Here is a 17,864-nt window from a genome sequence, read left to right as displayed (position 1 = left end):
GCTTCGCCGCATCTCAACACCACGCCATTTCACGATACATTCACGCCGAGTCGCAACAGACGAATCATGGCAAAATACAATCCATCTTTAGCTGCGACTACTCCAAGATTAATTGTCCCTCGTGAAGACGGCCAAGAATTTGCGTCGCATTGGCAAACGTCGCTTTTTGTACTACATTACCCAGCTCGCGACCGAGGCGAGACATTTTGATACCGTTCCGACAACTTTTCCCATCCGTCTAAGCACCCACAGTGTCATTCATGGGCAGGAATGGCACGAGACTCAGGTCACGTTCTTGTCCATGTCGCGCTCGCTTGCCCACTTGCGCCCTGGCTGTCAAACCGGACCATCCCAGAATGGACATGATTCTCAACAGTTTGAGCGGCGAACCGTGCTAATCGCTGGCCTCGAACGTCCTTGCATCCACGTCGAAAAGCGAGCAACGCAATTCCCGGTACAGCGCCGCTTACGACGTGAACTCGGTCGAGGATATCACATTGTTCTTGGCGGCCCAGGCCTGCAGATCGCCCTTGAAGCTCTTGAGGCCTCCCGCCAAGGCGAATTGCGACTCAATACCCTCGACGCGGTGGGTCGAGTTGATGTTCTTGACCAGCGTGAGCTGGAAGCATGTGGCCGAGCCCTGGCGGGAGATGATGGTCGAGTAGGCAAGGAAGTACTCCCAGATCTATGGTGGCTCAAGTCAGCATCAAGCCCCAGTGAATGCACGGTACGGCCCGGGACATGAAACTTACGCGGAACCAGCGCTTGCCGTACTTGGCCTCGACCTTGTCGCGGTTGGCCATCCAGTTGCGGTACCATCTCCAGAGGGTGGCCGAGTAGTGCACGCCGATGGTGTCGATGCCCTTAATTTCGAAACCGGAGCCCTCGAGCTTGTCGACAACCCAACCGAGAGGAGTGGAGGCGTCGGCACCGGGGAAAATGTACTTGTTCATGAAGAGACCCCAGATGAGATCCTCGTACTGCCAGGGCTTGCGGAGGCCAGCAATCTGGAGGAAGAAGACACCGTCGTCGTCGAGCATGTTGTAGACCTGAGTCAGGAAGCCCGAGAAGTGGCGGACACCAACATGCTCCGCCATCTCCAGGCAGGTGATCTTGTTGTAGCCACCCTCGGGGACGGGGATGTCGCGGTAGTCCATGCACAGAATCTTGCTCTGCTCCTCGGGAATGCCAACCTTGCGCATGGCGCTGTTGCCCCACGCAGTCTGATTGCGGCCCAGGGTGACGCCCGTGACGTGAGCGCCGTAGTTCTCGCTGGCAAAGCGGGCGAGGGTGCCCCAGCCGCAGCCAATGTCCAGCATCTTCTCGTTGGCCTTGAGGCCAATCTTCTCGCAGACAATGGCCAGCTTGTTGTCCTGGAGCTGCTCCAGAGTCTCCTCCTTGTCCGTGTCGGAAATGATGCCGGAAGTGTAAATCATGCGAGGGCCGAGGAACCAGCCGTAGAAGTCGTCGCCGCGGTCGTAGTGGTCACGGACCTGCTCTTCGTCTAAAGGGGTCACGGGTCAGTCATGGGACGATTACCGACTAGCGCGGGCAACAGAAGCCATAGCTCACCTTGAGAACGAGTGTGCATGATCAGCTCGGGAATCATGCCCAGGAGGAAGAAGCGAATGAGGCCAATGGTGAACCGGAAGCTGGCCCAGTCATGGCGGTACTCGAGGACCTCGAGGCAGTCGCCCTTGAAGTCGACGTCGCCGTCAAAGTACATCTCATGGAAGGTCTCCATGGGAATCTTGTGGAAGCCACGGTACTTGGCACGGTCGGCCTCCTTCTTGAAATCGAGGTAGAACTCGACGGGGCGCCCCGGCAGCTTGGCCTTTTCATTGCGACGGGGACTGATGGACGAGATGACGAGCCAGTACCCAGCAAGAAGAGGGACGTCGAGGATCAGGGCGAAGAAGATGAAGGTCTTGCAGCCGCCGCCGAGCTTCCATGTCACATAAAGGGGAGCACCGATGAGGAGGGAGAAGAGGGCCGTGTTGTTGAAGCTGTCGGAGCCCGGGCCGTCGGCGGGCAGGGGCGCATTCTTGATGGACGGAGACTGCAGCAGGAGGGGCCGTTAGCATGCGCCGAATGCTGCTGGAGATGGACGCTGCAGCGCTACCGCTGGCGTAGCCAAGCACAATTGGAGACTGGGCGAGCCCAATGAGCAGGCATACCTTTGTCGTGCGGACGCCGCAGTCCTCTTCCTTGTCAAAGGAGGGGGGCGTGGCCTTGGGCGTCTCGACGAATTCGAACTCGCTGTCGCTGCCGTTGAGGCTCGTCGACTTGGACATGGTGCCGGGCGATGGATGGGCGTTCGTTGCGAACGGCCCCCAAACGTCGTCTACTAATGTAAGGGCAGACAAGGTGGCAGCACACGAGGTCCTGGTGGAGGTGGAAGGGGAGGAGAGGGGCTAGGAGAGAAAGGCACGGCAGGGAAAAGGGGAGCGAGCCCGAGAACAGGGGACCTGGACCGACCACCACGTGCGGAGAGCGTTGAGCTTCGCCGTGGTGGTGGGCCGCCACAAAACGGAGGGTCCCACGCCAATGGAAGCTCGGGCATCCAGAAGCTTGCGTTACTGTGTGCTGCAGTCGGACAATTTGCTTCTGCAATTCTGGCGGGAGGTGACCTGTATCATCGCGGCCTGTTGCACGGGGCCTGTGCGGAAGCTTCCCATCTGCCCGCCAGGGGCATGCTGCATGCCGGCGACGGCAGTGCTAGGTATGGTTGTTAGTGGATGGAGCCCTGGAAATCCCTCCCGTCGGGGTTTGGGGGCCTGATAGCGGGTGCCAGGCGATGTGCGGAGAGCTGCACCACCTATGCTGGCAGGCACAGGGCTCGGCTCTCCACCCGCGATGCCAGCATAGCCGGCCCCCGCTTCGCATGACAAGACACGGCAGTACGGAGTCGTGCCACGACACTGCAATCATGCCTTCAATGGTGCCATCCGTTGGTGTCGGCTGAGCAACGTCGAGATCGTATCACAGGGCGGGCTCGACCCGATTGCCTCAGGCATTCGTACTTCGCAGCTGGTTGTATTTCCACGATAGGGGCGATATGACCATTCAGTGTGGCCCCGACTGCGAGGCGACATCCACCTGCGAGGAACGAAGCGCAGGTGAGCTCCTAAGGTACTGGTAGTTAAGGTAGGTGCTGATGGACTAGCAGCATCAGGGGAGACTGCACATGGCATTCTGCTTCTGGCAGGCCCTAACGCAGCCTCACACCAGCACGACAAATATAGTGTGCGTGTGGCGCACATCCATGCGGCAGCATCCCAGAGGCCAGGCCCCTGCTTCTGCACGACAGCCTGGCCGTCAGGTCTCTAGCGCGCCACTTGCCAAACGACGCCGGGCTCATGGCCTGCAGCATCGTAGCGACAAACGTGCATCATCCGTCCGTTCTTGGGGGCACAAGTACACTGCTTCGCATCGCACAGCACGCACTGTTGGCCGTCTTGATTCCATGCCCCGAAATAAGGTGCCTCAGCCTAGCGCGCACCGGGGTTGGGATCGCCCAGATGCTCATTAGCGCGGGCCAAGCTTCTGAGCCGCCTGTTCCTGGGCGGTGGGTCGTGATCTGGGCATCCACTCAACGGTTTCTAGCTTCTGGTCTCTGCCCCCTGCCATGCACGGCATCAAAATGTAAAGGACTCTGGGAGGGACATTTGGCCGGCCAGGAGGTGGGGCCTAGCCCAAGAGTTCGTGGAGCTGTGGGCATCAATTAGCCGAAACATGCTCTCATGACAGGGCCGAATGCTCCATCAATACGACTGTCATCGAGATGCTGGTGTTTGTGAGCGCAGAGTCGTAGTCCTGGCCTCTGGTTTCGTTTGTGCAAGAGGCGTGAGCGAGGGGAGACGGTGGCATCGCGGGGACCAGCAGCCTGAAGAAAAGCCAAGCTGCGCGCTCAGGTCTGCTGATGGTCGGTGCGCGAGCCCCAGATGTGGACCTGGCCCGCGTTCCATTTGGTATTCATACTTTGGGGGAACGTTTGCAAGCCCTTGTGCAAGTGAAATAATTTCATGCCTGTCCCTGAGGTTCCGCTTGTCTGCTTTGCCCCTACTATGTCCGCAGTGCGAGCAATATGGATAGCTATGTGGCCTTCGTCGATCGTCCAGCCTTGGGAGTCCTCTGGACGCCCAGCCCGCCTCACCTTGAATTCCTGTAGTCGCCATGGTTCATTCGCTTCTGAAAAGGCTGTCTCAGCAGCTATAGTGCTCGCCTGCCCGGAACTAGGTTGTCCATGACGCCCATGCGATGCATGACATCTCACGCCCTGACCGTAAACTGAATTTTGCCCCTTGCATTCTCAACAGAACCCATTAAACAAGACTTGCACCAGCATGACGATATTCATGGAGCTTGAAGGGCACAGTTTCTTGAGGTTCATTTACAGGCCGGCCTCCGCGCCTACCTCGCGAAACCTACTTGTGTTGGAATTCTGGACCGAAGGAAGGAGCGAACCTCACGGCTTCGCAGATCACGAGCAAGCCCTGGCCCTTCACCACCGCCTCCCCCAAAGAAATCACGACTGCTACTTCGTAATTTCATATCCTCCCCTACATCATCACGTCCCGCTCTATCCGTCCGGGGTTTTCGCCGGCGGCCAGCCCCCGGTCTTTCAGAAGTCGCAATGGTCCGTTTTGTGCGACGTCTGAAATCTCGCTGCATGAGATGTTAATTTGGGCGACTTCACCCGCCACCTTTCCAGAACTCCCTACCCGGCCGCAGACAGCGCTCAGCAACCACCAGCCTCCTCGTCGCCTGGCCCAACAATCATACCCATCGTCGCCACCCTGCCCGTCATAGTAGCCGCACCCAAGCTGCTTCTGTTCCTACCCGACAGGACACCTGCTACGCCAAGGCCCATGGAGACGGCCGTCCTTGACGTTGCAAATCACTGGCTTAGGTCCTTTCTGTGTCGCACTTGCTCTCCTGCTTGTCACGTACGCCCGGAAGCGCGTCGTATAGCCATCCACTACAAGACTTTCGAAAACGACGTCGCGGAACTTGGCTTCTGGATAAATACGCGTCTTGTATACGCCACAGGCATTGCCCCCGCCAGATACTATAGCCTGGCACGACAACTCCACGCCGAAACCTCGAATCGCAGTGTCACTCCTCGGTCCGATATCCGAGATCGCTTTCACTCTTCATTCAACTCAATAACGTAGGCCGTTGCTTCGCCACGTCGATGTCGGTGAGCCCAACATGAGGATGCAGCGAGAGGATTGGGCCTAAAGCAGTTCGCTGCCCGCAGAACGAAACCGGGAATCCAATCACCACAATAGGAACCTGGCGGTCTCCGTGTTGGCGGCGGCGGGGTTACAAACCAACGACGGACAATGCAACATTGCAGCCGTTTCCCATTTGCAAGTACTCGCTAGGCTTCGAACGAATCCAATACTAGCAGTCACTCATGGTATTTGATTGGGTTTGCCGCCCGCGATCACCCCTCCCCTGTCGATGTTGGGGACTGGCGCGCTTCTTGCATCCCTCCGTCGGCAACAATAGGACCCCCGAGGGGTCTGTTGGCCAACACCCGCCAATTCGAGCCAGAATTGATTCAACGACGAGAGGCGATATTGAATGCAACGGCCCTTGATCCTGAAACGCTACGCATGGACTGTCGACGCACAGAGCTGGCCAATTGGAGCGGAGCCAAGCGAAATCTGATTGCATCGACCTCGGATTTCGATGGGCAACCATCTCAGAGGCGGTTGACAGGCTGGCACCGGCTGTCGCTTCAGCTTCGCCTAGTGTCTCCAACGTGCCGGGCCTGCCGATCAAATGGGGCCACTTCTGACAACTATCCCAGCCCAGCGGAGTGGCATCTGGCTAGCGCACCACACGACGAGTGTATCGGCCTCGAGACGACGCTCCGAGCCATTGGAGCCTTGCATATCGGGCAATTTTCCATGATTGGATAGGTCTGCCCGCGTGAGTACCACCGGGTCCCGTCTAGCGAAAGCCTCTGGATAATCCTCAGCAGAGGCCCAACTGACGAGCAAAGTGGCGTCCATGGTGTTTTGCCTTGCAATCAGCAAGGTGTCATCGAAATGGTCACGCTGTCTTGCGTTCATGTATAGCTGCCACTGTTATTGCGCCCAGTACCACCTCACTAACAAACCAGGGCATGGGCACCCGTGGGGGACTCCGCAGGCGAGTCGCCTCTTCGGGTCTGCGCAAGCGCTGATGTCTCTCCATAATGGCAATGGCCGAAGCGACCGACAGCTGTTTCGCTGCCGGCCAGCCGGGTTATAACGTACTTCGCAAGTTTCGCGTCTCCCCTGCCACCTTGTCGCCTCTTCTGGGTTCGATCCAGCCGTCGCATTTGGTGCACCAACGTTGAAGCGAGACCACGACACCCACCCAGAGCGAGACATGCATGACAAGCGGATCTCCGCGCATCAGCCGCACGTGAAGGCCTAGTCACTGGACGCGATCCCGGCAGGTCAGGGCACGGCTGAAGACACCCGCGTGGCAATCTGGCGATTGGACTGCGGGATCGAGGGTGGCAATGGGGAAACTACTCCGGTTGTGGAGGCGCAATCGCCGCCCATGAGTTTCGCCAGATCGGAAACAGTCTGACAAGCACACAATCGAACAATGTGTGCCTCTGGGACCCAGATCGGCCTCGAGCGAGCAGGAGCGGGGAGACGCTGACGCCGCTAAGCCTCTTCGCCGTTGTTGCGTGCGATACGCCGCAGCTCAATGAGGCGCCAACGAACCGATCTGCTGTTGCACGCGTCAACTGGTGCGGGCGCGCGTTGCATCAACTCGGACACGTCGCAGTTTCAGGGACATGCTCCATTGCCATGCATGTATATCGATTTTGTCGGCCCGTCAAAGCTGACGTGAAAAGTCCAACCTCGCGCCATGGAAAAAGCCCACGGCCATCCTTGATGGTGGTACGTAGGACAATGCGCCGTCGTGCCCACCTCGCCCCTGCCTGGGTATGGCCGATCCAATCATTCTACAAGCCGCTGGTTGAAACCGTCATCTGTCAGTTTTCGGTCACCCGGAGACAAGGGCGGCTTGGGCTATGTGAACGTTGGTGTCACCGCGCGCAGCAGAAACGCAACCCTACAGCAAGCACAGCACAGGTCGCTTGGGTAGCCTTGAAGGAGAGAAGGACTGTGCACACACGTGGGCATCCTCCTCGGGTGCACGAGGCATTGAAGAATTTTGCGAACACTGAACGTACACTACTTACAACGCTGTCCCTCCGAGCTGGCAAACATGTGGCCCACAAGGTATGGTGCAGCATCTGCTGAGATATCTTGTTTGCGACGCATGCCAAGTGGTCAGAAGAACCTTGATGAGAGAGACCGGCGGGCTGGATGGCAACGGCTACTAGCAGAACGGGGCGTCAGCCATTTGCCGACGGGGATTTCTTTAACCGGCATCGCCCATGCCCAGGATCTCCCTTCGCTCCCTGGGATCGAGACCACGTGGAGTTGCAGAGAAATAGGCGGTAGACCGGGAGTACGAGGCATTTGGGGTCGCGGCTGGCGGACCGGGCAGGCGGGGCGACGACAGCACCGACCTACGTTGCAACACACATCGCCGGGGGTGGTTACCTGACCCCCCTCTGGACAACCGCCACGGTGTTCCTATTGACGAGGCAGTGGGACCGCGAGTTAATAGCCCAAGCAGGCCAGGCCGAGGCAAGCCAGCGTGCGCCTTGGATCCTTGTCTCTGTCGGGCAACAAGCAGGCACAGCCGAAGACATGGAGAATCCTTCGGGTCCAACAGAAGCAACACTTCGACCTCGGCCGGCTAAAAGGGTCTCTCGCTCCAGCGGCGGCCGTTGTCGCTTTTCAGCTGGCCTGGCCAGCTTCTAGAAGGGTAGCGTGAGACAAGGTTTGACCCGCGCCGCGGGTACGCGCCATGTCGGGACAAACGGCGTCAATCCTTCTCTCTCGCCCGCCGGGGTGGGATGGCGGCCTTGGCTTACACTCCGCACAACCTGCAGGGCTTTGTCGGGACCGGGCAGGGCTGGCTAGTCCAAGGATGTTGCGTTGTTGGCCACCAACCCACGCCGACTCAATGGCACGGAGCTTGCCCTGGTTCTGGTCTCACAAGGAGTGTGTGGGCTCCGGGTCACGGAGAACAATTGTTTCTTCGCTCCCCATTCTCGCGGGCCGATGCCGTGGCTTTGCGATGCGGCGGCTCTGTGCACGCCTGTCTCGCCGGCACACGCCCTACACACCCACCAACCACGACATATGCACCCAAGTCCCGCACACCATGCACCGCGCACCAGAGCACCAGACCACGGATACCCCAAGGGGATCCGCCACGAGCAAGCCGCAAGTCCAAGCAGGGCAATCGAGCAATCAAGCAGACTCAGCCCGGTGGTCCCCTTCCCTTCTCGGCCAGTGGACCGAATACCCCAGGGCCCATATCATGGATGGCCTGGGAAGCTGGAATGGGGCAGCTCATTCTTCTTCGCTCGTCGCTGCTCTTGCCTTTTTCTGCTTTCCTTGATTCCTTCTGTCTTGTGTTTGCGCCTCTTCCTACGACATGGCTGCCCCCCCTTCTCGCGGCAGTTGGTAGCTGACGACTCCGAAACATGCGCCCGCCATTCCCGGCTCATCCCCTACCACTCCGCGTCGATTAACTTCAATCGCCTGGCGGGAGGGAGGCGGACGGCCCCGGGCCGCGAGCTGCAACTGCCTGGGTCCCGGGTCCTGGGTCTTGGCCTTGTATCCACGTATATATACCTCCGAGGCACTGCCCTTCTTCTGGATGCGATATCCTGTCGAACGAGACGTTCAGGATTAAACGCTTGCGGCACCGACTAGACTTTGTCAATCAGCACCAATTCACTCTGCGAAGACTGCGCCCCCTCCGACGATAGCTTGGCACCTTGAGGCAACACCACATCGTATAAAAGGGCGGCCATGAGGGCGGCGACAGAGAGGCACAGAGCACGCTCGCTCGTTGTCCCCGGGTCTCCGGATCTTGTCTATGGCGATGTACTCAACAGTAGGCCGTTCTGCGATGGGGCTCTCCCCGGCCAACCCACACAGAGTGATCCGTCTGGTCTTCTATACCTGTCCAACAAAAAATGTGCCCACGCTGTCACGCATCAGTGTCCTTATCTCGCCGACTCTAACTCGACTCTTTGCACACCGTGTGCCGTGGCTGCTGCCAGCGGGCAGCCATGCTCTTAGCTACTCACCTCATATTCACCATTCGGTCTCGAGAGGCCAGGCTCTCTCAACCTCGGTAGGCCCTCCCAGCTTGGGTTAACTTGACCTATCGGGAGTCACTGATCGCGCCCGCGCGTCGATACGAATCGACGAGGGCGGTGCAACTTGTCATGCACAACTTGGCATCGAACCGAAGCATTATAATCCAGCCGGAACCCACAAGGGGGCGTTTTACTGCTGTCTGTACCTGTTGCGACATTCCCCCCAAGTTTGGACGGAAAGGGATATTCAACATCGGCTGCAGGGCCATGAAAACGCCCGTTGCGACGCGATCTGAGCCTGCGGTACACGGTGTACATCATACGGGTCTACATGGCGAAGGCTAGGATTTATTTGGCAAAATCATACGCAACAAACATTGCGTTACACCGACTAGAAGGCGAAAACCCAAGGGCGCGAGTCCGGCAGAGCACTTACTTGCGCATCTGATTACCACATTTGATAGCATGCGGAGCCAGCAACGAGAAGAGCAACGGAAGGGTTGTCAACGCAGGATTTGCTTTCATCACTGGGGCTCGACATCACATTATACATCTCAAAACATTACTGGCGTTCCTGTTTCTTGCAAAGCTTTTTTTCATACACGAAGCGAGCAATGACTTCAGTTAGAGAACACGACGGCCTCCATATTTTATACCTAAATCCTTCCTCCTTGCACTTTGTTGGACTTGATTGCAGACGGTTGCGTACGGGCAAGACTGGAGTCTTTGGCGAGAACCGAATATCAGAGGATATCTTGGTCTTGGGCGGCGTTGTAATTGGGATGAAGGCGTTCCAGGCCCCGTCCATTGACAGTATCATTGCAGGTGGAGCGGATCTCGCTGTGGCCTCGGCGCAGATGATGCAAGCTGCAAGCAGACGAGCGGGCATGTGGGTTCCGCTCATCAGGGCTGGAGTCGTCGACTCGTCAATGGTCATGCACGGGACTCGGGAGAAGCGGAGGTGCTGTAGACGACACAAGCCACCTCGGTTCCGCGATGCCGGCAGTTGAGAGGGGGCGTCCAGGAAGAGAGAAACACGGCACGGGCAAGCGTCGCAGTCACGAACTGCACGCCTCGGTGGCCTGCTGAGCTGGGCCTGCGAGACTGTCGTGGACTGGTGGCCCACCACCTACTTGGCACACCCTGGCTGATGGGACGAAACATTGTGCACTGCTGCCGGGTTGGCGGGCGGGGAAACAACCGATCGCATGTCTCGTGTCTCGAGGCCGTTTGGGGTCCTCTGGCCAGACGGAATCAACGCCGGGCCCCTGCATTTTCGTCGCTATCGAGATGCGAGGCCGCTGGTCGGACCCGGGCGCTGCCGATCCGCCGTCTGACGCTACGGCGCGTCTCCAATCGTCGACTTGTCGGCGCCTCCAAAGGCAGGGCGGGCGAGAGGCAAGGCTGGCGACCTGTCTCTGTGATCGGCTCAACCCACTGGAGTGGGTGTAGTGGGTGTGTCTGGAGGAATCCCGAGCACCGGGGAGCGCATACCATGCGTTCGCCCCATCGAATAAGGCGCGGACGGGACCAGACAGAAGCAAGCACAGCTGCAGCATCTAGAACGGGGAAGAAAGCGAGAGCGAGAGACGCGTTGAGCAACCACACGGGCGACATGGGAAATGCAGCAGCACCTCCTTTGCAACACAGGCTCACTTTGGCTGGCCGACACCCGTCTATCAGACACACACGCACGCACACAGATATGCACGTCGAGCACTCAGTCTGACATGCAGGACCGCATCAGCGAGGAATTGGGGCGGCCGAGACGACGATGACGACGGACAAGGACACGGAGGGAAGAAATGGCAGCGGGCACGTGACAGGATACGTGGAACACCCGACACCCAGTCGCAACGGCGAACGCGCGCGACGGCAGCTGAAGAAAGGCGATTGAGAGTGAGACAAGGTCCCCAGCAAAAGCAAGCAGGCATCATTCATCCGCCTCGCCACTGGACCACCGAGCCGCAACAACGTCATAATCAGTCGCTGCCCAGAGCACACCTTCCAAACGTGGAGTTTTGTGTGCGCTCGCTTTCGAGTTTCCTGCTTTGATGCGCCGTGTCGTTGGCCATGTTGATTCATCCGAGATTAACAGTGCAGGTCCATGTCCGGCGGCGGAAAAGGAAGGAATTCGCCGTCTCAGCCCACGCGCGCAACTGCCTGCTTGCCTGCGCGCGCCTGTTCTCGTAAATGCAATGCGAGTAAACTTCTTGGCATTCAAAGCCACTTACACGTCAGCTCAGGTGCGTTTTCCTTTTGCCTCGCGCTTCAGTGGTATGGTTAACCTCGAAAAGCCGAAAGGCCGCAGCGCCCGCAACGCGCTGAAGAGTTCAGCTCTTCTCCTTGCAAGTTGCGCCCCGCTCGAAACATGAAGGCGTCCGCAACATCGCGGCGCCTCAGGTGAAACTACACGTGTTTGGCGGCCTCGGCTTCTTGAACAATTGGACATAAAGACAGAAACGCAAGTCTTTATGGTCGGCAAGCGGCTTCATTGCCCAAACGAAAGTGCTGTCGGTTGCGGTATAATTGCCAACTTGCCGAGCTCCTTATCTCTTATCTTGACACTCACTCCCCCTTATCTCTCGATGACGGAGATAAGTCCAATGGCTGTGTATAGCCGTCTTCACCCCGCCATTGGAGCACAGACATGGTGCTTTCATTGCTGGTGTCCTATTCCTAGCTCTGTACTTGTACGGTTGGAACTGCTGCGTGTAAATGCCCAGAGACTGAGGCTGTCAACCCCTTGAACCCTGCCTCCCTCGATCACTTTACACAAAAGCTGTAACCTTGGTACCATACCGTTATAAGAAGCCTTTGTTTCTCCGCCTCAGTGCATGCCGCCTCTACAATCTAGGCCTTTAGCACCGTCTGCTGGGATGGCCTCCGCCCATGCCCGGGGAAAGATCTCGCCAAGGATGCGAGGAGTGTAGAAGGAGAAGGCGAAAGTGCGACGAGCAGAAGCCCAACTGCGGACCATGCAGTGCCTTTGGTCGGCCTTGCAAGTATACACTGAAACTTGTCTGGGGAGCCTCCAAGCCCAGGCGCTCGAGCATTGGGCAATGGCGAGCGCACTCGACGACGTCAACGGAGGCAACTGGTACGATTCTGTCCGTCCTCGACTCTGCCACTGGAGTCTCCGCTGACGAATTTACAAGTGGCAGGACCTGAGCATGGAAACGATGGACCCGCGAATGCCTCATCACAGCAGTTCCTTTCCCTACCGCAGAGTCTACCCAACGGCGTGCCCCTCCCACCGCGATACCAGAAGCTGCTTAGCTACTTCACTGAGGATATCCTCGCGTCTCTCTCCTGCCACCCCGCCATACACGAGGACCTCTGTCGCGGCCTGATCCCGGTCGCGCTCGACTCTCCGCACCTGCTATCCGCGTGCCTCGCGCTCTCCGCCGCCGGCTTTCTCTCGCGAGGTCTCTCCGAGGTTGAGGGAATTGAAATATCCCGGGTGCTAGGACACTTGCAGCACTCGGGGCTCGCGTTGCTACGGTCGGCCTTGGATAGCCGGCAGTCGAACGAGACGCTGCTGGTGACGTGTCTTATCTGGTGCCTGGCTGATGTCTTTGCCTGCGGCCAGGGGGGATCGTCCTGGAGGATCCATTTACAGGGCATCAAGGCGCTCATTGACGGCAACCGGACGTATCAGAAGTTTGGCACCGGCTCGGGCGTGTCCCGGACGTCGATGAGGCATCTCTACCTCTTGTACCTCTCGCTGCAGACGTTGCCGTACGTCCCGCCACTTGATCACCTGGGTTTTGATGGAGGACATGGAGGAGCTGTAGCACTCCCACCTCCGCACGAGACGGACACACCATCGGCAGCGCACCAGAGCATCGATGGATTTCTCGGCTACAGCGAAGAGCTACTACACGTACTGCAGCAGATCAACGCCATCTCGAGCACCAGCGACGCGGAGTCCGCCTCCTGCTCGATCCCCCAATCCGACATCCTCCTCGGGAAACTAGCAGGCATGATCCGGCGCGACGCCAGCACGCCACCAGAGATCTCCATCTGCACCTCGCTCTCCACCCAGCACGGCCGCGAGTTCCTCCTCTGCCACAAGACGTTCCAGCAGGCGACGCTCGTGCACCTCTACCGGCGCCTCTACCGCATGCCGTCCGGGTCGCCCCCCATCCAAGCCGCCATCGCGGAGATTGAGGATATGGTGAGCGAGATGACGCAGGGGCGGCCGTGCCACACGTGGGTCGCCATGGCCATGCCGCTATTTACCCTTGGCTGCGAGGCGTTTGCGCCGGCCCAGAGGAGCTTTATTCTCGACAAGATTGACAAGTTTGAGGCGTGTCTGGGGTCGCTCCACGTGAGGATCATTCGCCAGGCGCTGGAAGATATATGGCAGGCTAGGGAGACCTTGGGGGATGGGGATGGTGACTTGTGCGCGAGCCAGTTACTCGGTGAGCAAATCTTTCTCCTTTTCAAAGCATTCTGTCTTGAGCTCCTAGCTGACACGCTTCTTGCACTCAGATACACTACAGTATAACATCATATTGTTTTAGTGGCTTTCACATTACGCCCCAATAAAATCATCCGGATATGCATAGCAGCAGGCGCCAGGTTCCCATCCGTACACCGTGTTAGGTAGCGTCTGTCCTGATGAATTTGACATGATATTCTCCAGTGACCGTCACTTTTAAAGCTCAGAGCTCTCCTGATCAGTGATCATCTTGCTAAGAGGACCCTTCTTGACCATGATGCTCATGACTTCGTACAATACATCGGCGGCGGCCATGGTGGTGTGCTCGGCGTTGGTGTCATACGCAGGCTGGACCATCCAGTTAGTATGAAAGAACACGGCGAAATGAGCCAGTGGAGTGGGGACGTACCGCAACCTCGACAATATCCGCCGCAATGAGGTTCAGCTCCTCCAGCCCGCGCAGAATCGTCCTCAGCTCGCGCGTCGACCAGCCGCCCGTCTCCGGGGTGCCCGTAGCGGGCGCAAACGCGGGATCCAGGGTGTCGATGTCGATGGAGAGGTAGACGGGCCGGGTGGTGCCGACGCGCTCGACGATGCGCTTGATGATGCCGTCGGTGCCGATCTTGTCGATCTCGCGCGCCTCGACAATCTCGAAGCCGCAGTAGCCGTCGTTGTCGTAGTCGCTGGGCCCGCTGAGCGTCGTGCGGATGCCCGCGTGGATGTTGGTGTCGTTGGCGAGCAGGCCCTCCATGGCGGCGTGGTAGAAGTAGGTGCCGTGGTTGATGCTGGCTACCTCGGAGGGGGAGCCGCCAAAGACCTTGGGTCGCCCTGCGGAGATGAGATGGGTCAACTGCAGCTCTGTTGCATTTCTGTCGCATTACTCAGAAAGGGGAAAATCTGGGGAGAGGGCTTACAGGTGTCGAGGTGGCTGTCAAAGTGAATCACGGACACGGGGCCGTATGCGCGGTTGATGGAACGGAGCAGCGGCAGGGTGATGGTGTGGTCTCCGCCGAGGGTGATGACGCGAGGAAGAGTCTTGCCCTTGATCGCGGGGCCCCTCTTGTCCGCGTCCGTGACGGGGGAGCGGGTGAGGATGTTGAAGTGTCCCTCCTCAATCTGACGGAGGGCAAAGGTGTTGTCATATCTTGGCAAGTGTCAGGCAATCCTCCTTTGTTGATGCGACTTGGTCAAACTTACGAAGTGACTGGGATATCGCCACAATCCAGAACAGTCGCCCAGCTGTTGAACGGGTTGGTCTTCAGGGGCACGTTGTATCCTCCGCTGCGAGTCGTCGTCAGTCGTGCGTTCGCCCGCCGGCGGAGATGCCCTGTACTTACTAGAGATTCAGTCTGCGGGATCCTTGGCGGATGCCAGAAGGTCCGAACCTAGCGCCAGGGCGGTAAGAAGTGCCCGTGTCAAACGGAGCACCTGTATGATGATGAGCATCAGATGAGCGTATTGGACAACGAGGAACAGTAGTTCGTACCGAGAAAGGCAATGTCGTATTTGACATCCTGCGAGCGAAGACAAGGCTGGTACGGCAGGCGTCCAAAGGTTGAGATGCCAGAAAATACAGAGTCGGCCTTGACATGGGACTGTCAGTGATATCCCGTCTCCAGATGAGAAGTATGCTGTCTATGCAGCTGCAAAACTCACCTGCGTGCCGCCGTCTCCAGGCAGTGTGTTGTACCACAAGCTCTGGTGAGGCCCTGAGAGTGACTTTTGCTCGTGTCCGGCGTGAGCCACCGCAGTGCCCGCGCAAGCCAACGCAAAGAGAACCTCGGGGATCATGATGTCTGTGAATATCAAAATATTTGACTGGAGTTACAGACTGGGGGATTTGCGTGCATGCTGCCCAATATGCTGCAATCAATCAGGTCTTATACTGCAGAAAAGCCTCGAAGATAACATGCTGTAGTGAATTTCCATTACAACGAGTAAAAGCAAGGCTCTTCACATGATTGATTCATTGGATTTCAAACCCCACGATTATGTTCCCGATCGTGAAGCGATACGGATGACAGTCTCGATGCCGGGCGTCTATATTGCCAGATGCAGTTAGCAGCACTACCCCCAGCCCGCGACCCCGATATCAGATCGCTGTGGGTGGCTATTTTGCCGGTTCGGGATTAGTTGGCTGCAAGCCCCGGATTGTCAACCATGAGGGACCCCCGACGTCGGCACTGGGTCTGCCTGCTATGAGCATATGGATGGATCTGTATGGTCCGATAGCTACGTATGGCCGAGGCCGAGACATTCTGCAAGTCGGGGCGCCTACTTTTCCGAATCGGCTGAACGTGCGTGTTATCGAAATATTGGTTTCGTGGTGGGCGTCCTACGATCGTGTCTGCAGCTCGGATCTGGGCTTGCGAAACGTCGATAAGCGAACGCAAGGTGGGTTGTGAAGATGATAGCGAAATCAAGAATACTCGCCGTGTCTTTTTCGTGAACCGAATGAGGGGTGGTTGCGATCAACGGTGGTTGACGTGCCTCTGAAGCTGATCATGAAATGTCTTGCGTTCTTCCTTTCTGTTGGCCGGACCAGCATGCCCATCGGTTCTTGATGCAACCGACTGTGCTCAGCCCTTTCAGCTCTTCAGTACCATTTCCATTTGCTCTTCCAAGTTGCCGCCTCGAAACCGATCACCGCAGAGAGGCAACATGGCAAGCATCTCGGTGTCCAAGTTCCCAACGCCTCGAATCGACGAAGAGGACCATCTTCTTGCGGATGAATCGTCGCCGCTGCTACGTCGTCTGTCATCCAGCGGCTCCAAGTCACGATCAGAGTACACCGCGTGGCTGAAGGAATCATGGTTCCTGACAAAGGCTTCCATACCGATCATCCTGGCCTACGTGCTGCAAAACAGCCTGCAGACCGTCTCCGTCCTCGTCGCCGGCCGCCTCTCGTCCGAAGCCCTCGCCGTCGCCGCATTTTCGTACATGTTCGCCATGGCGACGGCGTGGCTTATTGCCCTCGGCGGGACGAGCGCCCTTGACACTCTCGCGTCCAGCAGCTTCACGAGCTCCAAAGACAAGAGCAACTTGGGCGTCCTCCTGCAACGAGGTCTCTTTGTGCTGACGGCATTCTATCTCGTGGTTGCCGTTATCTGGGCCTTCTCAGAGCATCTGTTTCGGGCCCTGGGACAGCCGGAGGCGATATGCGGCCACAGCGCGAGGTTTCTGCAGCTGCTGATCCCGGGTGGCCTGGGGTACGTCTGGTTCGAATGCATGAAGAAGTTTCTCCAGGCGCAGGGCATCTACCGGCCGGGGACCTACGCGCTGATGATCACCTCACCGCTGAACGCGGTGCTAAACTATGTCTTCATCTACACACTGGATTTTGGACTATATGGAGCTCCGGTGGCGACCGGAATATCGTACTGGCTCTCCTTCCTGCTCTTGGTCGCCTACTCTGCCTTTGTCCAGGGAAAAGAGTGCTGGGGCGGCTTCAAGCCGAGGCAGGCTCTCTCCAACTGCTTACCATTTGCCAAGCTCGCCTTCTTGGGCGTCATCCACGTCGGCACGGAATGGTGGGCATTTGAGATTGTCGCCCTCGCGGCCGGACGACTGGGGACCATCCCTCTCGCTGCCCAGTCCGTCATCATGACCGCCGACCAAATCATCAACACCATCCCCTTTGGACTCGGCGTGGCAGAGTCCGCCCGCCTTGGCAACCTCCTCGGGGCAAAGGACCAGCGCGGCGCCCGGCGCTCCGCGCACTGCGCCGCGATATTGTCCATCTTACTGGGGACCCTAATCCTCACCGTCTTACTCTCCACGCGCAATGTCATTGGCGGCCTGTTCAACGACGACAAGCGCGTTATCGCACTCGTCGCCGACGTCATCCCCTACGTTGCGCTCTTTCAGATTGCCGACGGGCTGAACGGCAGTTGCGGCGGCGCGCTGCGAGGCATGGGACGGCAGTGGGTTGGCGCTCTGGTGAACTGCGTCAGCTACTACGGGGCTGCGCTTCCGGGAGGGTTATACCTGGCCTTCCATGGATGGGGTCTGGCTGGGCTGTGGATGGGGCAGTGCGTCGCTTTGTCTCTTGTTGGAGCGTTGGAATGGATCATAGTCGGCTTGAGTGACTGGGACTCCGAGGTCCGCAAGGCGGCGGAGAGACTAAGAGAGGATGAAGTCGGCGGCGACTATGTGGCTGGGGATTACCATTACTAGAGCTCTGAAGACCATACATAGAAGCCAACTAGCATC

The 17,864-nt window shown here is 58.1% G+C and overlaps 4 protein-coding genes across 4 annotated transcripts; 2 read left to right on the top strand and 2 right to left on the bottom strand.

Annotated features, from left to right (window-relative positions):
- Positions 1-466: 466 nt before the first annotated feature.
- On the bottom strand, positions 467-2,294 carry PLICBS_000548 (sphingolipid C9-methyltransferase 2; the record flags this gene model as incomplete). The annotated part of the gene is made up of 4 exons (XM_018318436.1): positions 467-685; positions 753-1,504; positions 1,573-2,059; positions 2,178-2,294. The coding sequence occupies 4 exons, from the start codon at positions 2,292-2,294 to the stop codon at positions 467-469; spliced, it is 1,575 nt and encodes a 524-aa protein (XP_018183961.1).
- A 9,973-nt stretch (positions 2,295-12,267) lies between these two features.
- Positions 12,268-13,734, top strand: PLICBS_000547 (uncharacterized protein; the record flags this gene model as incomplete). The annotated part of the gene is made up of 3 exons (XM_065599617.1): positions 12,268-12,315; positions 12,417-13,632; positions 13,703-13,734. The coding sequence occupies 3 exons, from the start codon at positions 12,268-12,270 to the stop codon at positions 13,732-13,734; spliced, it is 1,296 nt and encodes a 431-aa protein (XP_065455689.1).
- Positions 13,735-13,868: 134 nt separating this feature from the next.
- On the bottom strand, positions 13,869-15,443 carry PLICBS_000546 (uncharacterized protein; the record flags this gene model as incomplete). The annotated part of the gene is made up of 7 exons (XM_065599616.1): positions 13,869-14,000; positions 14,062-14,480; positions 14,567-14,796; positions 14,850-14,933; positions 14,990-15,080; positions 15,139-15,235; positions 15,309-15,443. The coding sequence occupies 7 exons, from the start codon at positions 15,441-15,443 to the stop codon at positions 13,869-13,871; spliced, it is 1,188 nt and encodes a 395-aa protein (XP_065455688.1).
- An 870-nt stretch (positions 15,444-16,313) lies between these two features.
- Positions 16,314-17,828, top strand: PLICBS_000545 (uncharacterized protein; the record flags this gene model as incomplete). The annotated part of the gene is made up of 1 exon (XM_018318440.2): positions 16,314-17,828. One exon carries the CDS (start codon positions 16,314-16,316, stop codon positions 17,826-17,828), a length of 1,515 nt encoding a protein of 504 aa, XP_018183965.2.
- Between the last annotated feature and the right edge of the window lie 36 nt (positions 17,829-17,864).

The sequence above is a fragment of the Purpureocillium lilacinum genome, assembly GCF_023168085.1.
Source record: "Purpureocillium lilacinum CBS 284.36 DNA, scaffold_1, whole genome shotgun sequence".
Lineage (NCBI taxonomy): Eukaryota > Fungi > Ascomycota > Sordariomycetes > Hypocreales > Ophiocordycipitaceae > Purpureocillium > Purpureocillium lilacinum.
This window is presented reverse-complemented; position numbering and strand designations above follow the sequence as displayed.